We start from the raw sequence: 23,465 nt of genomic DNA, 5'->3' as shown, positions 1-23,465 counted from the left end.
AAGGCATGTCTAATGTCACAGAGCTTGTAGCAGAGTTAAAAAAAAATCACACATGATGCATGCACATACATCTACTTCACAGTTTGTGTGTGTGTGAGAGAGAGATCCACATCCAAGTGGCCATGGGTTTGTGGAGGAAGAAAAAGAATGAAATATTTCTACACCTATATCAGAGGACTATGCAAGCATAATGCATACTAAGGGCAGGAAATTCAGTATGCTTAAAGCAGCCTTTATGTGAGTGTTGTATTTGTGTGTGGCTATCTGGCAAGAGAGACAGAAGACTTGTCCCCACTCCCACTTTTCTTTTAGGAATTGGGAGCTACAATTTCCAAGTTCAGAGATATGGGGTGCTTCAGTAAGAAGGAATCTCCAAGCAATATATATGGTGGAAAGTGTGGTCTAGTACAGGGGTGGCCAAACATGCTGGACGTAAGAGCCACATAGAATAAACTTCAGATGTTTGAGAGCCACAAGACATGCATAAATATTACATACATGTCTTTATTAAAATTCTTAATACTTTCTTTGCATAAAATCAGAGGGTTTTTTGTAGCAGGAACTCCTTTGCATATTAGGCCACACACCCCTGTGATGTAGCCAATCCTCCAAGAGATTACAGGGCTGTTAGTACCGGGCCTACTGTAAGCTCTTGGAGGACTGGCTACATCAAGGATTTGTGGCCTAATATGCAAAGGCATTCCTGCTACAAAAAAAGCCCTGTGTAAAATGTCAAGACAGTGTGCGATTGCAATAAAAAAGGCCAACGCCATGCTGGGAATTATTAGGAAGGAAACTGAAAACAAATCAGCCAGTATCATAATGCCCCTGTATAAATCAATGGTGCGGTCTCATTCGGAATACTGTGTGCAATTCTGGTCACCGCAACACAAAAAGGATATTATAGCACTGGAAAAAGTGCAGAAAAAGGCAACTAGAATTACAGGTTTGTAACACTTTCCCTATGAAGAAAGGTTAAAACACTTGGGGCTCTTTAGATTGGAGAAACGTTGACTGCGTGGTGACATGATAGAGGTTTACAAATTATGCATGGGATGGAGAAGGTAGAAAAAGAAGTACTTGTCTCCCTTTCTCACAATAGAAATGAAATTGCTGAGCAGTCGGGTTAGAACGGATAAAAGGAGGTACTTCTTCACCCAAAGGGTGATTAACATGTGGAATTCACTGCCACAGGAGGTGGTGGCGGCTACAAGCATAGCCAGCTTCAAGAGGGGGTTAGATAAAAATATGGAGCAGAGATCTATCAGTGGCTATTAGCCACAGTGTGTATATATGTGTGTGTGTGTGTGTGTATATAAATAAATTTTTGGCCACTGTGTGATACAGAGGGTTGGACTGGATGGGCCATTGGCCTGATCCAACATGGCTTCTCTTATGTTCTTATGTTAAAATACATATGTATGCACTTTACAACATAATTGTGCTAGGAGATGTTTTGTTTTAAAACAAAAACTGGGAGTAACTGTCCCCATAAGACCACCATAGGGAAAGGTTAGGGAATTATTTTTTGGCTTCAGTGAGAGAAGGAAACACACATGTACCAAATCACTCTGCCTATTGTCCCCTCCTTCTCTGCTTCACACATAGCAGAAACAGTCGCCTACCTATGGTCAGCACTAAGAGACTGACTGAAGTCTCAATGCTAAGCATGCTTACTTGAGAGTAAACCTACATTAAATTGCTCCTTGACCTCAGGCAGCCACACAATATGTGTAAAAGGTCCGCATGTGGCACTTTGGCCACCCCTGGGTCTAGGAGAACCTCTGAACGCATATGCTATCAGGCATCTTAGATCACAGTCAGAAACCTTTACCACATTTCCTGCTGCCTTACAGTAACCTCCAGAAGAACTTCAGTCAGCATTTCCTCATTTCCAGTCAACTGAGCAAACAAAGAAATTATCTGACACTCCACAATACATATTGCTGCTTATGAGCTTTGTAAGAAGAGAGCAGTCTTCCTGAGCAGGGGTGAGTGTGGGACAGAACCCACAGCACTATCATAAGTAACTGGATGATGTCATTTGGGCCATGGTCCCAGAATAACACCCACTTTGCCATAACATTCCAAAAGGCCTCTCAGATTCTGTGGTCTTGAGAAGACTGCCAACAGTGCCCCAGCGTGATTGTTACCCCAACCCTGAAAGGTTTTGAGGTTTCTTTTTAAAGTTGTCTCCCTTTCACCATCCAATCAGTATATGTACCAATCAAATCCTGCTGCTGGGAAACCCAGTTGACTGGAGTAAAAAACTTCAAGCTAACAGGATCAGCCTTCCCTTAGGCCTTTAAAAAAGAATCTGCAACAATACTTGGCAGCGAACTCCCTAATTTTAAATTTCCCTTCCATACACATACCATAATGCTATATCTTCATCATACTGTGTAGAACATAGCCATCTCTTTTCTATAATTGTCATGACAGTCAAAATTCTTTTTAAAAAAAAATGGGACCATCATTCAACATATTAGGCATTTATTACAGCAATCCCCAAAAAGCTGGGCTACTGCAGGGATCCATGATAAGATAATTTGTGATTTTGGAGTCAGACTTGCTTCAAATATCATATTAGGCATTATCAGGGCTTTTTTTGAGCAGGAATACACAAGAATGCAGTTCTGGCAGGCTTGGTGTCAGTGGGTGTGGTCTAATATGCAGATGAGTTCCTGCTGGGCTTTTTCTACCCAAAAGCCCTGTGTAAAACAATGGTGACATCAGGAGTGTGTGATCTAATATGCAAATGTTCCTGCTGCGCTTTTTCTACAAGAAAAGTCCTGGGCATTACATATTCCTCCTCTGCTGTTCTTAGTTATTTGGGGGGATTCACATGAGCAAAATGGCAATGCTGGAGATTGTGATACCCATGTGAACTGAAACCACAAGAGACAGTGGAAGCAGTGAGGAGAGGGCTTGGGTGAGATCAAGCAAGTAAACTGATAGGATCCAGCCCTGTATGTGGCATGAATTTACATTTGCCTAATATACAAGGGAATAACATTATCAGAGTCATCCAAATCCACGGGAAAACTACAACAGTTGTATACGAAAGAAAAAAATTTATATCTCTTCCTCAGCCTCTCTCCATACAAAATGTGGGAACCTCCCCATCCTTTCCTAGAGGGGCCAATATTTTTAGACCCGGTTCCCAACTCCGAGTCTCAGCAAAAGAAGACACAAACATCCTGTTCCAGCAGCCCCTGATATCCCAAAGGAAAATGAGGAAACAAAGCCTCACAACGATCGTCAAGCAAGTATATGTGTGTATCCTGCTCTTCCACATTGTAGGCTACAAATGAGTTACTAGAATAAGCCTATAACTAGGACAAACTCTTGCTACTGCAAAATGGATACTACATCACAATTCAGTAGGACATATCTGGAGCCCAGCAAGATCACGCAGGATGAATTTTGGCACGGCCGATCTCAGGAGAGATGCAAGACACCCTGCCCCTTGGTTTGCCCACAGCAGCAGAGAAGGATACAAAGAAGAGCATGACTTGGTGATGATTGACAGCGCCGATGAGCCCCACGATGGCGATGAGAAGCAGGAAGAACCCCACTGCAAGGACCCCTCCGATGATGTGGATACTGGAGACAATGCCGAAGCCTTTCCCCCAGGCAGCCACGCCAATCAGCAGCAGCCCGACCAGCTGGAAAGCAAGGAGGATGGGGGTGGAGAATGAAAGAGTCAGAGGCACAGGTGGGGGGGAAAAAAGCCTGCAGTTCCAGTATTTCCCTCCCCACTATGTTTACACAGACATCTCCAATCCCTGTACAATGAGGAGCAACTTTTCTAGTTCAATTGAGTGACAAGAGCCCACGAATACAACTTAATCCATAAACTGGCGTAACAGTTTTAATCCCTTTCAAGGCAACATCAGTGGAATTCTGTTTAAAATTATAGCCCTCTCAGACTGGCAGATCAGGCTTCTCTTCATTTATGGCTTGATAGTATTTGGAAACCATCTTGCACATCAAGCAAATATACAAGATTCCATCCCCCCCTCCCCAGAAGTATCTACAAAACAGCTGCATCAGTTAAATGCAGGGGTTTTTTGATAGCAGGAACCCCTTTCCATATTAGTCCACACACCCCTGATGTAGCCAATCCTCCAAGAGCTTACAGTAGGCCCTATACTAAGAGCCCTATAAGCTCTCGGAGGGTTGGCTACATCAAGGGTGTGTGGCCTAATATGCAAAGCCCTGTGATTTAGAACCCCTCCCCTTATCTTTTCTCAGTGCCAGAATTTATAACTTACTAGTTGGAGGTGTTTTTACAATTTGAAAAACGAAGCATTCATGCCTTTACAGAAACAGGAGCACACTTTTCTTGGTCTAACCCCAAGGCATACTCCTTATACAAGAAAACATTAGCATTTCCTGTTTTTGATCTGAGATTTCAAGTTCGTATTTAGAATACACAGCGCTCTGCGTTTAAGAGATGAACACTGTAATTTTAGAAGATCAGAAAAGGACATCTAGGTCTCTAATTCCAGCTGTGGCATTTCCCCCTTCTGGTTGAGAGTGTCTCCTTACATACTAGAAAGGTTAGCAAGGTTCAGAAGCACAAGTCAACCACTGCAGAACATGCAAGTTCCTTTTTTTAGGTGGCAAAAGCAAAACTCCCATGAGTTTGCCCATTTGCTACTACCCTGCTGTGCTTTCAGTTCTTTAAAAGCAGGTGGTTCAGCCAGAGGCATACTTGTATTTCATGTGGACAAATGCAAGAGGAAAATCTAAAAATGAATAGGCATTTTATTTGGAAAAAAAATATTTTGATCCTGTCTTTCTTCTAAAGCTCAAGGAGGCATATACAGAATGCTGGATTAAGACACTAACGCGTCCCTTATGAAGCAAACCATTTCAGTTAGAGCTACCAAAACCAAGGGTTTTATTCAGTTTTGACACTAGACTGTGGCTTGGATTCCACAGAAAATCTCTGCTAGTAGAACAGATTTCCATCAGTGAAAAGGGATTTTCTCCCCTCTCCTGCTGCAGCCCAGAACGCTACTCCTAGAAAACAAGAGGAGGGTACTGGAGGTCTGCCATGGAAGGGTGGGGGAGTCAGTGAAAATCCTCCCCTCCCCCAGTAGACATTTTCTGCAGGGCTTAACTTTGGGAGTGGAGCCAGGAGACTTTGAGGGTGGAGCCAGGAGACTTTGGGGGTGGAGCCAAGAGCAAGGGTGTGACAAGCATAACTGAACTCCAAAGGGAGTTCTGGCCATCACATTTAAAGGGTCAGCACACCTTTTAAATGCCTTTCCTCCATTAGAAATAATAAAGGATAGGGGCACCTTCTTTTGGGGCTCACAGAATTGGGCCCCCGGTCCAATCCTTTTGAAACCTGGAGGGTGCTTTGAGGAGAGGCACTGGATGCTATGCTGCAAATTCGGGGCCTCTACCTCAAAAAACAGCCCCCCCCAGCTCTCCCCCCCACTGAAGCAGTGGGAGGGCCTCCAAACCAGGGAATCCCCTGCCCCCACCTGGGGATTGGAACCCTAGAAGTTTCATCTAGTTTACTCTACACATCATCAGGAAAGGCATTCTATACAGCAGGGTGAACTCAACCGACAGCCAAACGCTAATACTCAGATTTACATCGCTAAAACCAGAACCCTGAAAATCTGAGGTTTTGGATGAAATTTTTTGTTCACTTCATTTATACCCAACCATCTTTTTCCCCAATGGAGGCTCAAAGAAGCTTACATCATGCTCCTCTCCATCATGCTCCCCTCCTCGTGGCTGCATTGTGAAATCCAAAAAGTTTGATTCTCATGTTGCAGCTACCCTTTCCACAGCGAACACAGGGATCCCAGAACTCTTTGCCATGGGCAACTAACACAGACCCAGAAAACTTTGTTGGTAAAGCAGGGGGAATGCATTTCCCACCCACTGACCTTAGGGTGCTAGTTCTTCCATTGGCTCTTCAATTGCAGGAAGAACCAATGGAACAGCTCTTCTGTTAGAGGAAGAGCCAATAAAGCGGGAGGAAGCCTTCAAACTTTGCTCAGCGGAATAGTACATGCCACTGGTTCTTCCTCTTGGCTTCTTCCTCCAGTCCAGTTCTGAGAAGCTGAAGGGGATTTGTGGGAATCGGTAGATAGTTAGGTTACCACCTACAACTTGGGAAATTCCTGGAGATTTCAGGGTGGAGCCTGCGGAGTGACCTCAAAAGGGTATAATGCCACAGAGTTAGGGCTGCCCGTCTGACTCGGACAATATCTGGGGGCTCTGAGCCAGGAGCAAGGCTGTCACAAGCATAACTGAACTCCGAAGGTCATCACATTTAAAGGGACAGGGCTCCTTTTAAATGCCTTCCCTTCATTGTAAGTAAAATGGAGGATGGGGCACCTCCTTTTGGGCCTCATAGAATTGGACCGCCTGGTCCAACCTTTTTTAAACTTGGAGGGTTTTTTTAAGATAGGCACCAGATGCTATGCTGAATATTTGGTGCCTCTACTTCAAAAAACAGCCCCCCCCCAGCCCAGAAACCTACAGACTGATTCTCCTACCTTATGGAGACTAGCCTCCATAGGGTATAATGGAATGCCCAGTGGACATTCAACCCTACCCCCTGCTTGCTGATAACCCTGAATCAAGGGAGGGCCTCCAAACCAGGGGATCCCCTGCCCAATATGCCCTCTAAGCCAGGGGTGGCCAACGGTAGCTCTCCAGATGTTTTTTGCCTACAACTCCCATCAGCCCCAGCCAGCATGGCTGATGGCTGGGGCTGATGGGAGTTGTAGGCAAAAACATCTGGAGAGCTACCGTTGGCCACCCCTGCTCTAAGTTGTGGAATCTTATGAGCAAAAATTCTACTTTGTTAGCTACTGGCATTAAAGTTGTGAGCCAGCAATTTGGCTATTGCACAAATTACTTTGCTCTGGGGCCATTTTTCCTGGGCTAAAACAAAAATGTGTGAGCTGGAGGCTAAAAAACTGCGAGCTAGCTCACACTAACTCAACTTAGGGGGAACACTGCCCATGCCCCCAACTGGGGATTGGTAACCCTACCACGAAATCCCTCCTGCAAAATTCTCCAGGGAAACTGATCTCTGTAATCATCAGATCAGCTGTAATTACAGGAGATCTCCAGGCTCCACTTGGACACTGGCAACTCTAGTTGATAGGAAGCAGCAATTAATCCCCCCCTTCCCATCCTACTGCATTACAATTAACTGTCAAATGTGACCTTGCTACTTTGTTCTGCCCTAAATGTTTAGGCACCAGAAGATGTCTGGCAGTCACACAATGAATGCTGTTTGTCAAAAGCTTTGCATCTTCACCACTCTCTATTTGCCATCCACATTCCAATATTCCTCTTTAGCCCATGCAACAAAAGAATATCCAGTCAAGAACAGTTCTTTACAAAACTGCTTTTGTTAGCTTCTAAAGGTTTCAAGATAAGAAGGGATGGGGGGATTTGCTTTAGCTAGCTGGAAGGGCTACATTGCAGGCTCCTAGTCTTTGCCATGATAAACCACAAGCCCCAACACCCCACAACTCTTCCCCTTCTATTACTGCTCTGATTTAAAGATCTGTGTTTGATTTAGTATTTTGTCCTCTTTTAGAGGCATGGTTCACACATGCAGAAGAATGAGGTGGTAGAATGTGGAGTCCCTTTGCATGAAAAGAAACTTTGGGCCAACAGGAAACTAGCACAACAAAAGGAAATATTCCAGAATACCCGTTGCTTGTTCTGCTGTATTGCTATTTGTAAGAAGCATCTCACACAGAGAAGCATTTTAAAAAGCAGTCACCATAGCACAGTTGTCAACCTCCAGATAAAACTTGTAAGTCTCCTGGAATTACAACTGCAGCAGAGATCAGTAACCCTGGAGAAAATTGGCTGCTTGGAGAGTGGACTCTATGACATTATACCCCACTGAACCAAACCAGGCCCTCCCCAGGCTCTGCCCCCCAATCCCTAGGAATTTCCCAACCTCCAGAAGAACTTCAGTTCAGAAGCTCATGCATAGGCATACAGACAACACTTAATCATCGGGTATCTACTCCATTTGCTTCTGCTGCTGCACAAGTCTCCAGTCCTGTGATGCAGGAAGTGCAATGGTGGCTTGGCCAGCAAATCCATGGAGAACAGTGGGGCAGCTGCCAGACGCTGGCCAGACACCATTGCCTGCCCTCATGGTGCACTTATCTGAGGGTCTGCTCTGTTGCATGACATGGGGTCTTAAGTCAGAAATAATGCAGTCCATTCCACCTCCTCATTCTCCTCCATTGACTGGACCTCAGTTAAAATGGCTTCCAATCAAATGACAGTGTTTCACTCCAACTGTTCAAACCTGAGAAACTGAAATATATGTACATGCTCTGCACACAAATTTCTGCTGGCATCATTTGCCACCCTTCAGGGAGCCAATCTCCCTGGCAAAATAAGCTTAGCTTAAAACAGAGACTAAAATTTGCCCTCAAGAAGCAGTGTGGTTTTATATTCCAGCCCTTGGTCATCATGGTACGGACTTCTCTGCATTACACACCACCTCCTGTTCCCATCTCCTCCCCCCAGCCCCAGCCACCAGTCTACAAGGAAAACCATTCTTATGTTTGGTATCTTCATTCATGAAAATCTCTTGTGTGAACACCATGAGACGTAATAATCAAATCATCATTTGCCTGCACTGTCTTCCACTATTTAGGCAAGCTTGAAGGATTGCACCACTACTAGCTTTATACAGCATCTCTAACATACAATGAGCCTCACGCAGTGCAGTCGTGAGCAGAGTTACACCCTTCTAAGTGCACTATGGACTTAGATGTGCACAACAGTTCTCTGTCTGGAACTGCACTGACATAGTCATATGGTTGGAAGATAAGGTCTTTGCCCACAAGAGGCTTACAATCTGGACAGAGGGAATGGAGGCACAGAAAATGAGTAATACGGATGTGAGAAAATGTAACTGCAGGTAGAAATACGAAAACTTCCTGATAACATGAAGCTATCAGAGAGGCAAACATGAGTCAGTTTTCCTCAGTGGGATAGATCTTAATCTTCTTTTATATTGAAGAAGTTACTTTCAGCAGCCCTGCAGTTTAAGATACAAACCATAATTTCAGAAAATTCAAGGTAATTGTAAAGATTTGTTCTGTACACTGAAACGTTTGAAAGTACTTCTCCAATAGCCAATCTTAGAATTGCTGCTTCTTTCTAATCCAATCAAACACATGAGCAATGTTATCATCATCACTACTAACAACTTTGAATCTTGGATTCCAAATCAGGTGCTGTATTAGCCGGCTATGATAAATAATGAGGAAGAACCAACTCATGGTTTCTACCGTGGAAGACACTTCTGCCAGTGGAAAAGGGAGCCAGGAGATTTTTGACAATTCCTTTCTCCCACTGCAGACCTCTGCTCTGTACCCCAGTGTTCCTGAAGGTCCAAGGACACACACAAGCAGGCGGAATGGGGCAGATGAGAGCAGTGAAAAATTCCTCCTATGGAAGTACACACTTTGTTATTTTTATAACATCACTCTAAGGAGCATTTTCCAGTCCATGAAGCTTCCTTAGAGGGAGGGAGTCAGACCACTGGTCCGTATTTACTGACTGGTGGTGGCTTTGTTGGCCTTCAGGCAGAGGTCTTTCCCATCACAAACCACTGATCCTTTTTATTGGGAGATATCAGGAATCAAATTTGGGTCCTTCAGCATGCAATGCCACTGAGCTATAGCCCCTCCATATTGAATTTTACTCCAAAGTTCCAATTTTAACATTTCAGACTTCAATGGAAATCCCATTTTCCTTCCAAATATCTTCGGTCCTTTGAGTTAAATGGGAGAGGAAGGGAAATGCTCCATAAAAAAGGTGGGTTTTGAGCAGTGACATAACAGAAGAGAAATAGTGCTATGCAGGGTTTTTTTGTAGAAAAAGCCCAGCAGGAACACATTTGCATATTAGACTACACCACGAATGCCATGCGTTCCTGCTCAAAAAAAGCCCTGGTACTATGCAACACCAGTGTTTTGGAAAGGAGCTCCAAGAGGGGGGGGCGGGTAGAGTTGCCAGGTCTGACTCAGGAAATATCTGGGAACTTTGGGAGTTCAGCCAGAAGCCAGGTTGTGACAAGCATGACTGAACTATGAAAGAAGTTCTGATAATCACATTTAAAGGGACCGTGCTCCTTTTAAATGCCTTCCCTTTACTGGAAATAATGGAGGATGGGGACACCTTCTTTTGGGGCTGATAGAATAGACCCTCTGATCCAATCTTTTTGAAACCGGCTATGCTGAAAATGTGGTGCCTTTATCTCAAAAAACACCCCCTCCCCTGCGCCCCAGATACCCACAAATCAATTCTCCATTATACCCTATGGGGACTGAACATATATATGAACATATGAAGCTGCCTTATACTAAATCAGACCCTCAGTCCATCAAAGTCAGTATTGTCTACTCAGACTGGCAGCGGCTCTCCAGGGTCTCAAGCTGAGGTTTTTCATGCCTATTTGCCTGTACCCTTTCTAGCTGGAGATGCTGGGGATTGAACCTGGGACTTTCTGCTTACCAAGCAGATGCTCTACCACTGAGCTACCATGCCATAAGGTAAAATGGAGTGCCCAGCAGACATTTCCTTCCCTCCTGCTTTCTGATAACCCTGAAGCAGGGGGAAGGCCTCCAAACCAGAGGATCCCCTGCCCCCAACTGGGGATTGGGAACCCCAGGGAGGCAAGCAAGAGCCTATTGGTTTTGGCTGGCTTGAATAGCTATCCTGTTACTTCAGGATGCTAACTCTGCCCCTTCAACACAGCCCTCATGCATGCAAAGGGGACTTGAGGGGTGGGGGGAGAGACAGGAGCTTGCTGCAACTCAGGGGCATTCAGAGTGCCTCCAAAGGCAACAAGAAGGCAGAAACAGGTCGTGCCTCCCCGAGCCAGGAGCTCAGGTGAGAGACAGGATATCACCTCAGACTTCACACAGTGCTCTGAAGGTGTCCTGGATACCTCCTTGGCAGAGAGAACATTATTACCACAGCAACCAACCTGCAGGCCCTGAGGGGGAAGCAAAACGGATTGGCACAGTACTGTGAAATTCACTAGAACGAGTCCCCAGGCTTTAACACTGTGGAGATCCACCCCTTTCTTTTAGCTCCTGACACAGGGAAGAGAATCCTCAAAGACCCTGTAGGTAGCTTCTCTCAGACCTAAAGCTCTAGCAGACTCTTGGAGGTCCATCAAGCCTTAGCAATGTTAGGAAAGCAATAATAACATATTAAGACCACATCCCTCAAGTTAACTTGGGCTGAAGACCATTCTCCGAGGCTGTACTCCATTATTTAACAAACCTTAAATGTGCATTGGAAAGGAAGGAAGAATCCAGACTGTCAGGAGTAGCAGCACTGTTCAAAGGGAAGGGAGCCCACTTTAAGTAATCTTTAGTGCATAACCCTAAAATATCTTAGTTTGGGCATGCTTGCATTGGCCATGAATCTATAACTCATGTTACATTTTTAATGGTATTAGTTGGTATTAAACTATTCAAACTTGCCTGGAGCCTATGAGACAAATAAAAATTAAAGTAGACAAGACATAGCAAGATATTTTGAGCTACATCTTCTTGCCCTGAAGAGAAAACACCAGAAGATATTCCACACCCACATATATAATCCATTGCAAGGCAAGGCTGTTCTCGCTTGTTCAACTTTCCATGCCCCACCCCTTCCAGGAACACTAGTTTGTTTGATATTAGTACAACTTTTAATGGACAGTTCACCTTTTGGAATTTTCTGCCTTACAGGCACTCGTGATCTCTAGGATAATAACAGCTATTTGGGGTCTTTTAAAGAATTTTGAGATCAGCAGCAGCTCTGTAGGAAATTGATGTTTCCTCTGATGTTCTACAAAACCAGAAAGGTTCTTTTTTAGGGCCAAAAAAGACACAACTGCATCCTTGAATCTGTCATGATGATGTCACTATCACTTTAAAGCACCAAATGGGCAGTCTAAACATGGTGCAAAGGCCTGACCCTGATAGGGCCTTACCATCTCGTCCCACCACACTGAAGAGCCAATAAGGATCAGGCCTGTGCACCAATTTAAACCACTATTTTAGGCTTCAAGAAGGTGTCTAGATAGGGTTCCCTTGCCAGGTCCGACTCAGGAAATATCTGGAGATTTTGGAGATACAGCAAGGTTGTGACAAGCATGATTGAACTCCAAAGGGAGTTCTTGCCATCATATTTAAAGGGACCACGCTCTTTTTAAATGCCTTCCCTTCATTGGAAATACTGGATGATGCAGGTGCCTTCTTTTTGGACTCATTGAATTGGACTCCTTGGTCCAAACTTTTTGAAACTTGGGCAGGGGCGTTGAGGAGAAGCACCAGATGCTGAAAATTTGGTGCCTCTACCTCAAAAAACAGGCTCCCCCCCTTCAAGAGACACACGGATTGATTCTCCATTATATCTTATGGGGATTGGTATCCATAGGGTATAACGGAGTGCCCAGCAGACATTCAACCCCTCCCCCTCTGCTTTCTGAAGCAGGGGGAGAGCCTCCAAACCAGGGGATGCCCTGGCCCCAACTTCATTCCTCTGTGTAGCCTATTGTGTATCTTCACCCAACTGGGGATTGGCAGCCCCAAGGTGGTGCCATCCCTGTGGTGAACACAAGGACACCATGACATCTAGTTTGGCCCTCAGACTGTGATATTTCTAGTGGTGGGTCTCCAACTTAATCAAATCCATGATCAAACAACTACCATCCGCAGCTAGGGAAACATGCTACACTTTGAACGTTCACACTGACAATATACTTAGATGGTTTCTGCAAGATCTTCCAACAGTCATAAGAAGGAAGAGATTCCTCCAGATATCAAGTGAGTTATTTTAATTATTTGCATACCACTCTCTATCACAAGGTGGTTCCCAGCATTTCATCACACTGCAATGTGACTAAGAAACAGAACAGATGAAAGGGTAGTGCTATGCAAATTCATACAGGCTTGAATCATAACTGATGGGAGTCATGACTAGGAAATTGATTCAGCCTGTATAAAAAACAAGAAGAGTCATGCCAGACCAGACCAGTGGTTCATCTATTCTAACAGCTTGTTTCACACAGTGGACACCCAATTGCTCTGGAGAGCCAACAAACAGAGCTCAGAAGCCAAAGCTTTCTCCAAGGAAAAAAAATGTCAAGAAGTTTCTGTCTTGCATTTCTTTATTCTTTCTTTTCCACTAGCAGTATGCTATGAGCATCTCCACCTAACTCCTGAACAGTTCCTTTTAAATAGCACTGGAGAACATCAGTCAAGCAGATTCAACCTGACAAATGTATAGGAATCCATCAAGAGTAACTCAATACACCAGTGTTGATCCAACCATTTCTTGCATGGAACAAAGAGTTTTCTTGTGTTTCTCCCTGTTCCTGCAGCCCCTTGTGAACCTTGGAAAGGGCATTCCCAGGACTGCAGGAGCCACACGGAAGAACAGCCACATGAGTTGGAGGACTCGCAGGGCATTTTTGATAACAGGAGCTATTTGCATATTAGGCCACACCCCCAGATGTAGCCAATCCTCCTGGAGCTTACAGTAGGCCCTGTAAGTTCTTGAAGGATTGGCTCCATCAGGGGTGTGTGGTCTAATATACTAAGGAGTTTCTACTACAAAAAAAGCCCTGGGGACTCATATGAAGTACATGAGATGAAATAATTCCTCCTTCCTCTACTGTAGCTCCACTAAAGAAAGGGATTAATTTAATCCCCTTGTCCTTCCTCACTCCAGTCCATTGACCAGCTTGGATGTTCCTCAGCACGAGTCCCACATTTCTGGGGATGATCTTTCTGAATGTCAGAAGGGGCTGCAAGAAATTAGAGGAAGATGGGAAAACTCATGTCTTCCATGCACAGATGGCTGGATCCATGCCACCAAACCTTGAATTGCCTGATCAAGATATTCAACCAACTATCAATGTAGCTACTTCCCAGTATTTAAGGCACAAAAAATAAGCAGTGCTGTCGGCACATTTCATGTGTCTGCAGATCTGCCTGATTAACATGTTAGCAGATTATCTGGTGTGGAATCTGGCTTACTCTATATTCTTCCTGGCCTTTCTTCCCTTTGTAAATTCATCAGCCCCAGGGCCCTTTTGTCTTCACCCAGGATTCTAGCATTGTAGATCCAACCAGCACATTCCCAATCCCAACACCCATTCTCAAAATCAGTATGGATAGTTAGCCTGCTCCTGCTTATCTATGAAGAAGAGAGCCTTTTGTTGGAAAAACCCAGCCTGGGAATGTCCTTCCTCTGGAGCTTCTGAGATCTGACAAGATTGGGTTTGCCTAAACTATCCAGATCAGGGTGCTACAAATCAGTCTGTGAACCCCTTAAGGAGCCACTGAGACTAGGTGGGGAGGGGACTTATGCAAACTAACACAGTTCTGGAATTTGTCACTTTGGAAGGGATCCAATGGTTTGCCCAATAAGAACATGCAGACAAATTTTTTTGACTGATTCTAGAAAAGAAGAGAGAAGATAGCAGGGCTTGTAGCATGACCCAGAGCCACCTACAGCTGGATATGTGGCAATGATAAAAGAAAAACATAAGAAGATTGAACTTCTTGCCACAACCCTCTTTTGTGAAGCAGTACTTTCTTATCTAGTCCAGGACCCTTCCACTGCAAGTTCCCCTTCCTGGAGTACTACTGATTTCAAACATTATCCTTGAATGCAGCATCCTTAGTTTCCCTGGGCTATACCCTTACCCTTCTTTCCACTAAAGAGCACCCACTTCCCAAACGTCCCAGTCTCATCTCTACCACCCACTGTGCCGAGGGTCTCATTCAGTATAAGGCAACTTCATACGTTCAAAAGTCATAGTCATATTCTCCACCCTTCCTCTTCCAACAGCTCCCAATGTATATTACACCATTTCCTGCCAATATGTATATTATACCGCTGCCTGCCAATATGTGTATTTTCCAGAGAGGGGTAGCAGTGTTATGTCTGTAGCAGCAAAACAAAAAACCAGTAGTACTTTAAAAGCCTAATGTTTATTCTCTGTGCATTATTTACCAAATAATAAATAATCTATGGAAGTGAGCTTTGACTCAGGAGAGATTGCTCTGAAATAAATTTTAGTCGCCTTTTAAAATGCCACTCGAGTTGGGAATACACTAGGGCTGCCAATCCCCAGGTGGGGGCAGGGGATCCTCCAGTTTGGAGGCCCTCCCCCTGCTTCAGGGTCATCAGAAAACGGGGGGAGGGGGGAGAGAAACGTCTGCTGGGCATTCCATCATTCCCTATGGAGACCGATTCCCATAGAGCAGAATGGAAAATTGATCCGTGGGTATCTGGGGGGCTGTTTTTTGAGGTAGAGACACCATATTTTCAGCGTAGCATCTGGTGCCTCTCATCAAAACCTCCTCCAAGTTTCAAAAAGATTGGACCAGGGGGCTCAATTCTATGAGCTCCAGAAGAAGGTACCCCTATCTTTCTTTATTCCCAATGGAGGGTAGGCATTTAAAAGGAGCGTTTCCCCGTTAAATGTGATGGCCAGAACTCTCTTCAGAGTTCAACTGTGCTTGTCACACCCTTGCTCATGGCTCCAGCCCCAAAGTCCCCAGATATTTCTGGAGTCAAACTTGGCAACCCTAGAATACACACGCAGACCGGTGCATGCTCTTCCCTCCCTCTTTTACGCACCACCTCATTATTTATTACTCAAGACAGGATGACCTCAGTCTTTTCTCTCAGCCTCTATTGGGCGGGGGGGGGGGGGGTGTGCAGTTGCAATAATGACCCAACGACTAGCCCAGAATGACACAGGACATCCCAAAGTATATTTAGAGCACCCTTTCATGCAGCTACCCCTAACTCTAAAACAGCTGCGCCCCCAAATACCCCCCTTCCGCTCCATGCAGATTCTCCCAGACCACCCTGCCTTCCTCCTGCTTCCATCTCTCCTTCCTCGCAGTCCCTTTATATTAACCCCACCCTACACCTCTTACTAGGCCAGGGGTGATAGAGGAGGGAGTTGCTGGGCACACTCACCACATAAACGACATTGAGGGCGCAGAGCGCATTGCGTGAACAGGCGAAGCCCCCGCAAACCATCTTCCCAGACGGAAACACCCAAGGAAAAAAAGGGGGGGGAACCCCAAAAAGGGGTAACAGCTTCTGCGCCTGTCTCTTTAAATCTCAGCCCGCCGCCACCGCGCTTGCGCGCAATTGCTCTCGCCCGGCTCGGCGCGTCCCCGCCTCCTTGTCGCTAGCACGCCTACTCTTTTCAGTCAGAGCGCATGCGCTCATGACGTAGTGCCAGTTGTGGGGAGAAATTCTCCCCTATCCGGGTACTGAAACAAGAGAAGAGGGGCGGGGCAGGAATTTTGATGCTCTGAGTTTATGACAGATGTTTGAAGAGAAGTGTAGATATTAAACTGGAGTCTAGTAAAAAATTCAAGGCTAACACGTTTTCATTCTAGCAGGCGCTTTCGTGGGCTAGAGCCTATATAGGTATCTGAGGAAATGTGTTCTAGTCCGCGGAACTTGGTGCTGAAATAAAAATGTTATTTGTTTGAAGAACCGCAAGACTCCTGTTCATTTTTGCTGCAAGACACCTCCTCTGCGGCAAATACAAAACAATTCATAACTTTTTCTTGCTCTAGTTAAAATTATCTGTAGGAAGTGATTAGAGTACGGTAACTACATAGGGATAAATGTAAAATAAAACAGGCTTAGAGACTCCTTTTCATGACAGTGGTGTAAAAATAAGGCTCCCCGAAGGCCAGGGAGAACTGCATCCTTTCCCTTTAGTAGGGGCTTTATAATGTGTGGAAATGGGTAGCTGAAGCTTCCCATGGCATGGTGGTAACTAGCACTTGGTAGCCCCGTGGTGCAGAGTGGTAAAGCTCCAGTACTGCAGTCCTAAACTCTGCTCACGTCACCACCTAAGTTCGATCCCGGCGGAAGTTGGAAACGCTTGGTGCTTGCACAGGGGACTACCTTTACTTTTAAGTAACATCCCACTAAGTCACTGTAAAAGGAAGAGGGGCTTCCCCCACCCCTTTGGACAGCAGGTAAGTTTTAAAAAAAATGTATTCTCTTCCTCCCACAAAAGGTTATTTTGGTCACTGGCTGAATCTGCTCCCCTATTGAAATCTTTAGCAAATTAACTCAGAAGAAAGTCCCACCAAATCAAATGGGACTCACACAAAGTGGCTGTAATCACTTGCACTGAATAATGCAATTTCAATCCACTTTCGATACTTTCCAACTGGATTTGGATCCAGTTGGAAAGTGCATTGAAAGTGCATCATTTAGTATGTGTGATCGAGCCTATTATATGATTGTTAACTCCAGGCTGGGAATTCTGAGAGATTTGGGGGGTGGAACATGAAAAGAGATGGGGAAAGGAGATATTTCAGCAGGCTATAATGTCATACAGTTTACCATCCAAAGCAGCCATTCTCTCCAGGGAAACTGATCTCTATAGTGTGGAGTCCTTCAGTTGTAATTCTGGAAGATCTCCAGACCTCACCTGGAGGCTGGCAACCCAAAAAGAGAGAACACATGGTTAAGATGGCAAGGAAAAGACCCAAAGGTTCCGTGGCAGACCAGCCTCCGATCCCTATAACATGAATGAAATTTGAACAAAATTCATCAAAAATAATGAAACCCATTCACAAATAAATTTAAATAAATTATTAATAGTGAAAATAACCAGGAATACAAATGATGAGTCCAGAATACAGTCACAGTAGTCATGTAGTCACAGTAGTCATGTAGGAATTCACATCAATTTCTTTTTAAAAATCCAGATAAGCAATATTCTTCAGATGTGCAGCACATTAATCTTGGTGTGCAGCTATGCACAAGCATATTCTCACTGTGATGAGGCAGTACTCCAGTATTCTCATTTCACAAAAACTTTGTTGAGCTTCACATTCATATAGTTAAGACGTGGCAAAAACGCTTCAAAGCACAATCCACTCTTGGCAAGATTTGTGGCTTGTGCACTAGAGAGTGAACAAGGTGGGGCCTGGAGATCTCCGAGGATTACAACTAATCTCCAGACTGTAATGCCCTTGGAGGAAATGGCTCCTTTGGAAAGTGAAATCTATGGCATTATACCCTGCTGAAGTTCCTCCCCTCCCCAAATCCCGCTCTCCCCTGTCTTCTTCCCCAGATCCGCAGGAATTTCCCAACTTGGAGTTGGCAAACCATGGTGTTGGTGATTGCTTTTTGGTGCAACCACTAATTGCTTGCTCACTCACCAGAGCAGATGAATGAACAACTGATTATGGCTGCTCTTGCTTACCTGCCCACTCTTTCTGTGGTAGTTTGGCTGCTCTTAGCTGCCACTGCTACTTATAGTTCACTTCCCCCAAAACAAAGCAGTAGACAAGTAAGTTTTAAATTTTGTCTGATGAAGACTGCTTAAGAGCATACGAAAGCTTACATTCTGAATAAAACATAGTTGGTCTTAAAGTTGAACTTGTCTACTGCTTTGTTCTATTGCTTCAGACCAACACGGCTGCCTACTGGGATCTTTCCCCAAAACAATGCATCTACCAATGCCTGCTCCCTGCCTCTGAGGGGGAAACAGAAGTCCACCATCACAGAGCACAGTGGCAGCCAAACAGAAGAGTGCCTTGCTAGGGGCTCCCAGAAATAAGGAGTTGCCGATACCCCCTTTATTTCCTTACAAAGAAGTGAATGATTGCTATTAATTCCTGTGTGAAAAAATAAAATGCTGCATATGTGGGAATGCTGTTGCGTTGACAGCAAAGCCTCCGCCCAAGACAGGGCGGTGTAGCCCTTGCTGATAGGAAATGGGATCCCATGCAGATTGAGACATGGCTAAATGCAAGCCCTTCCACTGGCCACCCACACATTTCTCTCATAATAAGACCGGTGATTTGCTGCTAGTTGTTAGAATCCTGCTGTGCCATCTTGAAGATGTCCTCCCACTCCCTGCACTCACCAAGCAACCGCTGCAATAGAGGTGTTCCCTGGAGAGAAAAGTGTGAGCCCCTGAGACACTTCCACCTCAGCAATTTGTTTTTTCTCAATGTTCTGTGTTAGTAGGAAAGAAGGAATTCTTCCTTTAACATTGCTAGAATGAAGGCCACAGGAGAAGGTACCTTTGTGCTCCATCGGCTGGATCTATGATTTTTCATCTATGGCCCATCCTATAAAGACAGGGAGCTGCCTTACAACTGAGTCAAACCACTGGTCTATCAAAGTCAGTATTTTGGGTTGCCAGGCCTCCCCCCAGCAACCCATGCTTCCCGCTGCCTCTATGTTGGCCAGCAAGAGAAAAATTACAATATAAATCTTGTTTGTTTCTACAAACAAGCCCTGTGCAAAACAATAGTGATGTCAGGGGGCATGGCCTAATATGCAAATGAATTCCTGTTGGGAGCCATGTTTTTGCAGTGCTGGATTAGAAGAAGAAGACTGCAGATTTATACCTCGCCCTTCTCTCTGAATCAGAGACTCAGAGTGGCTTATAATCTCCTATATCTTTCCCCCCCACAACAGACACCCTGTGAGGTGGGTGGGGCTGAGAGGGCTCTCACAGCAGCTGTCCTTTCAAGGACAACTCTTGCGATAGCTATGGCTGACCCAAGACCATTCCAGCAGCTGTAAGTGGAGAAGTGGGGAATCAAACCCAGTTCTCCCAGATAAGAGTCTGCACACTTAACTACACCAAATTGGCTCTCTGGAGGCCTGTAGAGGCCCCTAGACAGTCAAAATCTCGGGGGGCCCCTCACAAATTATCTCAGAGTTGGAGCTCCCACTTCATCACCCCGTTGCCACCTGCAGGTACCTTCTCAAAAGCCCCTTTGACAAAGCAGTGGGGGAGAGGCAGAGAGAGGCAAACTTGGCAACAACATCAGCAGCAGCCACACTACCAGCTGAGCAAAGAGTGGCTCAGTTGTTGGCTGCACATGCTGGCTGGGAGGACTGCAAGTAGGGGGGAAATCAGGGGGGGGGGAAGCTGGCCCGGGGGCCCTAAAGGCATGGGGACCCATAGGCCAGTGCCCACTTGGCCTAATTGTTAATCCGGCCCTGTATTTTTGGGTCACCTTCATGACTTCTCAAGCCATATGCTACCTGAAATTGTAGGAGGGGATCCATGTTTGATATTAAAACTGAGAAATTGGGATCAGGCTGCAGGTGACAGAAAAGTTGACTCCCAGAGAAATAGCCAGTTTGTCCTGGTAGCATGGATACTGCCTGGACAATAGTTTTATTCTTTGGCTTTCTGAGGGCTCATTGAAATCCAGGCCATGTTTAAATATCATGGCTTGCCAGGGGTGGCCAACGGTAGCTCTCCAGATGTTTTTTGCCTACAACTCCCATCAGCTCCTGCCAGCATAGCCAATGGCTGGGGCTGATGGGAGTTGTAGGCAAAAAACATCTGGAGAGCTACTAATGGCCACCCCTGTGCTAGACAATAATTAACCTTCTAGGACTGCCTAGGAATATGCCTTTCAATGCAGGGTTCCTTGGAAACCTAATAAAAAGTGAGGCTAGAGCCATCAGCCATTTCCTAACCTTTGGTAATCCAGCTTGCCACTCAGGTAATTTAATCAAGAGCCAGGAGAAGCATCAAGTCTCTACCTAGTCCTTTGTTAAACCGGTCTAAACTGGTATTTTGGATAGGTAACCTAATCACCCCAGGTTGACTTTTCCCAGACTCTTCCCATTCTTTCTAACATGACTAATCACACCAGTACTTAGAGTTTTTATCTCACCTTCCACTCCCTGGTTCTGAAGTTTAAACTTTCCAATAAGATTCAAAGTTTCTATTCTTTTCAATCTTGTTTCAGCAGAGACAATGCCCATCTGCAGAACCAGTGGGTAACCAGGTTATTCCAAGTCACTCCCATTCTTTCTGTCACCTTTCCTATTCTAAATTTTCTCTCCTGGCAGTTAAGATCCAAATGGACCAATAGAATTAAACCGTTTTGGTTCCAATTCAATACTGCCCTTGGAGCACACTTGCTAACCTACTTTTTTCACTTTATAAATAGAGCCCCCCAGTTTTTTGGACCATCCACCTTCTGGCCCTGTAACTTCAGGACCCTCAAGATTTAAAGCTGGCCTCAGTTTCTGCCTGCTTTCCTCTTGGTTGCATTGTAGGATCGCCTGTGTGTCTGTCTTTTCCTTTCCACCAGACCCTTCAGGTCTTCCATCCTCTTTAGGACACACTTGTGTATTATTATTTGCCCCCTCCTTTTGCAATTTCGTAGGTGTTAGATGTTAGTTAGGTATTTAAGTTTACCATGTTAATATGTTTGCGTGAACATATAATTCTCTGTGAGACCCCTGTTTATGCATTCACTTTTTTTTTTTTTGTAAATAAAGGTTGCAATTTGATAATTTTCTGCCTTTCATTTCTGGGAATCTCTGTTTCCATAACAAAGCACTACATAAATTTGGGGCCCTGTTACACATCAGGTACTGATCCCAATATAATTTTACCAAATATTGCACATGTGTGCTTGCCATCCACCAAGGAAACTGAAGACGTTGAAGGCTATACACATGTATGCCACTGGGATAATAGATCCTTTTAACTGGAGATGCAGGGGATTTAACCTAGGACCTTCTACACACAAAGTGGATGTTCTACCACTAAGACATGTTCCCACCTAGTGCAAATCAAAGGCTGTTCTAACAGTTCTATTGCCTCAGATCTCTGATTATAACAGGAGATCTCCTGCCCTCTGCTCAGTTTAAGTGGCAGAAGAGAACAAATTAGGGCCGCCAAGGAGCTGGCCATTGGGGGGATCCCTGCCACCAAAGAGCTGTGATGTGCCTGACACAATGAGGTCACCCAAAAATACCATAGAGTTTTTTACCTGAATCCTAGAGCATCCCCACCACGGCGTGCCCAGCACAATGATGTCACTTTTGGGTGACGTCATCATGCCATACATGCTTGCACATACAAAGTTCCCTGCCAAGACCAAGGTAGGACCTGGCAACCCTAGAACAAATGGACTGGAAAATCAGAGTTGCACTGATGGCATAATGTCAGTTCCAGTGAAGAACTGTATGTGATGTCAACATGTTAGCATGATGCTCTAGGAGTTACCCCAAACTCTATGGTGAAATCATGGGGTTGGGGGGATTCTAGTGTGTCCAATGGTGTGATGTCACTTCCAGTTATTTGCCAGGAGTGAAGTCATACCACTGATATGACATTACTCCTGCTCTCCCTTCTCCCTCCCTCTTCTACTGGTTGCTAGCCAGTGGTTAGCCATCCTACCTCAGATTGATATTGAGGCCCAAGCTTATCTGTTATAGAAAAAGAATTATCTCATTTCCACTGGAATAGCCATTTATATTTGATCTTGTGAACAATGCAAAGAAAATGTGCAAAGGATCTGTGTACTAATTTCATTGGGCTCAGAAAGCATTGAGCTCTATGGCACCTTTCTAACATATTCCCTATCTGCAAAATCACAAGCAGAGCATGGTTCAATAGTAAGAAAATCCTCAAGGAGCAATTTGTGTCATGCATCCCCTATCATTGCTTGCTCTCCACCCACGTTCCAGCTAGAAAATTTCTCTCTTTGTTCCTCTCCATTTAAAATAGCAAAAAAAAAAAAAAAAAGTTACTTCCCAGAAACACATATCTGCCAAGCACTTGCCTCAGATCCCACCCATGCAGGTGATTTGCAATTCCTGAAATGTCCTCCACCATTAGAAGGAACATTATTTTACTTACTCACCTAATTTATGTCCCACATCTCAGCATGTTGACAACAATGGCTGAAAGAAGCAGCAAGCAAGTTCCATTTTAGGGAAAAAAGAAACCTAATGAGAGACTGTAACGAAAATTGAGAAGAGGAATAGCAATTAAGCCATGTGGACACATTTAGATAGGTTTAAATTAAGAGCTACATTTACTGAATGGTTTACACTTTACAATGATATCTATGCTTAAAGTAGTCTTCTGTGGCCCCCTATGCAAGTGGGAGGGAATACTGGGGAGGCTCAGTGCTACAGCATCAGATGGACCCACAGAAGATGGAGAAATATGACAGATTAACACAAAACTATGTCAGTCTGACATCTATGGTCAATGGGGGAAGTCAGTCACAACCAGGGGGGGTTGGTAGAAAAAAGCCCAGCAGGAACTCATTTGCATATTAAGCCACACCTCCTGATGTCACCATTGATTCACATGGGGCTTTTGTAGAAAAAGCCTAGCAGGAATTCATTTACATATTAGGCCACACCCCCTGACACCAAGCCAGCCAGAACTGCTTTCCTGTGCATTCCTGCTCAAAGAAAAAAGCCCTGGTCACAACCAACCGCTTGGGCCTTCCCTCAGCAACAGCAGCTAATCAGTACAGGGAAGTTTCATAATCTTTTTCTTGATTCAAGTATCTTCTGTTTATTATGGAACTTCACGGGCCTTGATACTACCACTGCCTATGGTTGCCAAGTCAGACTTGGGAAATTCCTGG

The 23,465-nt window shown here is 44.8% G+C and overlaps 2 protein-coding genes across 2 annotated transcripts in view; one reads left to right on the top strand and one right to left on the bottom strand.

Moving 5' to 3' along the window:
• Positions 1 to 16,232, bottom strand: part of TSPAN31 (tetraspanin 31) — a 30,346-nt gene extending 14,114 nt beyond the window's left edge. The window contains exons 1-2 of the mRNA XM_060252981.1: positions 16,027 to 16,232; positions 3,501 to 3,668 (exon numbers count right to left, since the gene is read on the bottom strand). Coding sequence (XP_060108964.1) covers positions 3,501 to 3,668; positions 16,027 to 16,089 — 231 coding nt within the window. The 5' untranslated portion in view covers positions 16,090 to 16,232. The remainder of the gene's footprint in view (positions 1 to 3,500; positions 3,669 to 16,026) is intronic.
• Positions 1 to 23,465, top strand: part of METTL1 (methyltransferase 1, tRNA methylguanosine) — a 1,067,043-nt gene that overhangs the window by 272,707 nt on the left and 770,871 nt on the right. The gene's annotated exons all lie outside the window — the stretch shown is intronic.

Source organism: Heteronotia binoei, chromosome 13, assembly GCF_032191835.1.
Source record: "Heteronotia binoei isolate CCM8104 ecotype False Entrance Well chromosome 13, APGP_CSIRO_Hbin_v1, whole genome shotgun sequence".
NCBI classification, from domain to species: domain Eukaryota; kingdom Metazoa; phylum Chordata; class Lepidosauria; order Squamata; family Gekkonidae; genus Heteronotia; species Heteronotia binoei.
Note: the sequence above shows the minus strand (reverse complement) of the source record. Positions and strands in the feature narration are given on the sequence as shown.